The 3,829-nt window shown below is 46.0% G+C and overlaps 1 protein-coding gene across 3 annotated transcripts in view; it reads right to left on the minus strand.

Annotated features, from left to right (window-relative positions):
* Positions 1 to 3,829, minus strand: part of HAUS4 (HAUS augmin like complex subunit 4) — a 14,103-nt gene that overhangs the window by 10,033 nt on the left and 241 nt on the right. Inside the window, exons 1-2 of one of the 3 annotated variants that reach the window (XM_014586279.2) lie at positions 3,460 to 3,821; positions 2,017 to 2,093 (exon numbers count right to left, since the gene is read on the minus strand). In XM_014586279.2, the coding sequence (XP_014441765.1) occupies positions 2,017 to 2,071 (55 nt within the window). In that variant the 5' untranslated portion in view covers positions 2,072 to 2,093; positions 3,460 to 3,821. Of the gene's footprint in view, positions 1 to 2,016; positions 2,094 to 2,770; positions 3,406 to 3,459; positions 3,822 to 3,829 lie in introns of those variants that run through there. The other 2 variants (XM_006144500.3, XM_006144499.3) reach the window with 2 other exon arrangements.

The following is a 3,829-nucleotide window of genomic DNA, read 5'->3' on the forward strand; positions in this document are numbered from 1 at the left end:
CTCCATTCTCCTCTCGGGATCTTGGGCACACGCACACACACCCAGCAGCTTTAAAAACACACATGGATGGAACCAACAGATGGCATAATAGTTACATTGCTGGACTCTCACAGAGTCGACCACAGTGCAAGTCCCAACCCAGTGGTTTAAAACTCACACTGGGGGAACCAGCAGTTAGCGTAATGGCTATGTCACTGGACTCCCACGTAGTCGATCGTGGTTCACGTCCCGGACCCGGTGGCTTAAAACTCACGCCGGGCGCGTGTGCCTGCATGCCCAAGATCCCGAGAGGAGAATGGAGGAGAAGGGATTGTGGCGTGACCATCTCCTCTGGGGGGTGATTTCTCGCTTTCTGTCTCTATGTCTCTCTCTGTCTGTCTGGCGAGCACACGAGCCTTATAGCGAAAACCTCTCCAAAAAAAAAAAAAAAAAACTCACGCTGGGTGCATGTGTGCCCAAGGTCCCAAGAGGAGAAGAGAGGAGAAAGGATTGTGATGTGGCCATCCCTGGGGGGTGATTTCTCACTTTCTGTCTCTCAGTCTCTGTCTCTCTAGCGTCCACTTTATAGCAAAAATCTATCTCAAAAAAATTTAAAAAAAGAAAAACCCACACATGTGCCCAAAATTCTGATCTGAAAGAGAAATGGAGGAAAAGAATTGTGGTATGACCACACTTCATTGAAGGTTGTTTTATCTCTCTCCCTCTCTTTCACGAGGGCACAGTACCCTCTGGTAATTACCAAAAAAAAAAAAGAAAAATAGAAGAGGGACTGGATAGCGGCACAGTAGTAACACAACTCTGTGAGGCTGACCCACACAGAAAGACCCAGGATTTGAAGATTCCTTCTACATGCCAGGCACATGCCCATGATCCAGGCTGACTGATGCTGGAGGTGGATGAGGGTGTGGGAACCCTGTAGGGGGGTAGGGGGGGCGGGGTGACTATCTCTTTCTATCTCTCTCTTATTCACAGAAAAAATTAATTTTAAAAAAAAAAGAAGATATAGGGAGTCAGCCTGTGGCATGGTGGTTGGGGCTGCTGAATCCCACATAACTGACTACACCCTTCAAGTCCCAGACCTGGTGGCTTTGAAAACACGGGTGCATGTGTGTGCATGCCCCAAACCCCAAAAGATGAAGTGAAGGAACTGGGATTCAGCGTGAAACCATCCCCCATGGGGGTACTTTCTCACTTTTCTTGTCTTTTTCTTTTTTTGGAGAGGGTTTTGCCTTAGGGCACATGTGCTTGCCAGAGAGAGAGAGACAGAGACGATGAGAAGGAAAGTAAGAAATCACCCCCTAGGCAGGATGGCCACGCCACAATCTCTTCCCCTCCATTTTCTTTCCAGGGTCTTGGGCACGCATGTATATGTGCCCAGTGTGACTTTCAAGCCACCAGGCCCAGGATTTGAACCATGGTCAGCCATGTGGGAGTCCAGTGATGTAACCACTATGTCATCTGCTGGCCCCTCCCTCTCTCTCTTTTACTCTCTCTTTTGGTCTCTCTTCAATAAGCACACAAACCCTCTGGCAAAAGTTAAAAAAGAAAGGGGGTGGGGACCAGGAGGTGGTGTGGATGTTAAGGCACTGGATCCCACAAGGCTAGCTGCATGGTTCAAATTCTAGACCTGGTAGCTTGAAAATCATGCCAGGTACATGCGCATGCATGCCCCAGATCCTAGGAGAATGAGATTTTAGAGACCACGGAGGGAAGCCTCCAAGGAACTGAGTAGTTACCCTTACCTGTACAATATGGTTGCTAACGCAGCATGGGAGCACCCTGAGGTTTTAACCTGCTACAGGAGCAGGTACTGAATTCACACTAATAGGAGCTGGTATATCTGTTTTCCAACAAAAAAAGGATCAAGAATCTCCATGTATTATTCAAGTTTCCCTGGAAACTTCGGCTCCTGTGATAAACTGAACTGTTGAATGCTATAAATCTTTTCTATTACAGAAGGTGAGAACCTGGATAAGATCTTTCTGGATAAGTCATCAAACCTTTTGCTATCCTCACCTTGTTGAAGCACTTCCATCCCTTCTCCAGGTGAGCAGAAATCCCCGGATGCCATTTTATTTTCTTGGGATACCAATCTGTGGAGCCAGGTGGAAGAAAACAAAAAGATGAACAAATGGCTGCTGCAGGTGAAACCACCTTGGGCTCAAATGCCTGTTGTCCTGGGAAAGGACCTCAGAGACACCCTTTGAAGAATGGAATTATATCACAAATCGTGAGTCCTACTCTCTTAAATAAGTTTTATAGACAGACTTTAAAATGCCAAAACTTTTTTTTTTTTTTTGCATTCTAGGCACATAAATGTTTCCACTTGCTTCAAACTGTCCAAAAAGGAGCCTCTTTAAAAAGAAAACTCCAATTCGCTAGAGTCTGAACAGGAGGCTTCTCCATCACCACCACTTATTATGTCCAAGTTAAAACTGAGCTGCTGCTTTCTAGTTACGAGTGAACTGGGAAAGAGGGGGGGAAACCAGTCTGCTTTTCCCCCAGTCAAATAACTCAGCCATCAAACTCCATGATTGTTTTTGTGCTTCTTTTGCTTGTCCTTTCATCTAAGATCTGCTGGTTGTTTTTGATCATTAACTCTAGAATCATCTTTCAGGAGTGACAAATCATTCCACACTTGAACAACAACTGGTTTTCACATAACAGCATTAGTAAAGAGCACCTGGAGGGAACTGGGTACTGAGAAGACTGACAGTGAATGCCAAAAGAATATTGCAAAGGTGTAGTTAAATGTGGCTGCAGCAGGTACCTGCAAGGTGCATCCTTTGCCAGAATAAGGAGCAGGCTGAAGACAATGACATCAACCCAGAGGGGCGGCGGTAAGATGGACACGGTTTGGACTCAGGAGAAAAAAATGTTTTCCTTTGACATTCTTTCCCATATCTTGGCTCCACCCCATCATCTCAGTAAAGTCTCAGACTCCAAAGGGCAGCTGAGCCTCCCAAAGTAGTAAAGACATCGAAGGTTATTATGATTTAACACTTCATGTTCACAGAACGTTTGGTTTACTCCTTTTGTTTTATGAGTAACATCAAAGTAACTACTCATTTGTTTTGTAACAGGGTCTAGAGGGGGACGAGAAGGCAGAAGCTAGGACTTAATTTGCAGCTCAGCCGTTGCTTCTGTGTGAATTTAAGAGAAATGCTTTTTTGTGTGCCCAACTTTTTTTCCACCTGCAAAACTGAGATAACGATTCCTGCCTTGGGTGAGACATTAAGAATTAATAACACAATTGACTTGTCAACAAAAACCACTACTTAGTTAAGTTCAGTGTTTTAACAATTCTGTTTATCCTTGATCTAAGCCTGCAAATACAAAGTTCGGCAGGCAAAGTTCGCACACGGAAATAAGAATCAGCCCAAATTTCAAGACGTCAGCTGTTCTTCCCTCCCTAGGGGAACTGCCCACTGGGGGTTTTTCTAGGGTGCTTTTCTTTACCCTTTTAAAATGTTACAGGGCGTGAACGGTGGCAGCAATCAGGCTCCAGTCTCCACCCTCTGCACTCAGACGTGTTAAAACGCTGCTACAGGGACCCAAGCATTTAAATGTTCTGACTCAGGCGTCTTTTAAATTCTTAGAGCTGTCTTTACACGCTGCACTGAACGTTAAATTGATTTTACAGGTATTTTCACAAGATGTGACCCTAACAGGGCCCGAGATGAATCAAAATGCAGAACGGGCTCTGCGGCGCCTACTTCCCTTCTGTCTGGGCGGCCAAGGATTCCCAAGGGCGAGGCGGCCTCCGCGGCCTGAGGACCGGGGCTGGCCGCCTTGACCCTCCCAGCGCTCTTCCTCCGCGTAGCTCCGC

This window comes from Tupaia chinensis, unplaced genomic scaffold (assembly GCF_000334495.1).
Source record: "Tupaia chinensis unplaced genomic scaffold, TupChi_1.0 Scaffold000126_2, whole genome shotgun sequence".
Classification (NCBI taxonomy): domain Eukaryota; kingdom Metazoa; phylum Chordata; class Mammalia; order Scandentia; family Tupaiidae; genus Tupaia; species Tupaia belangeri.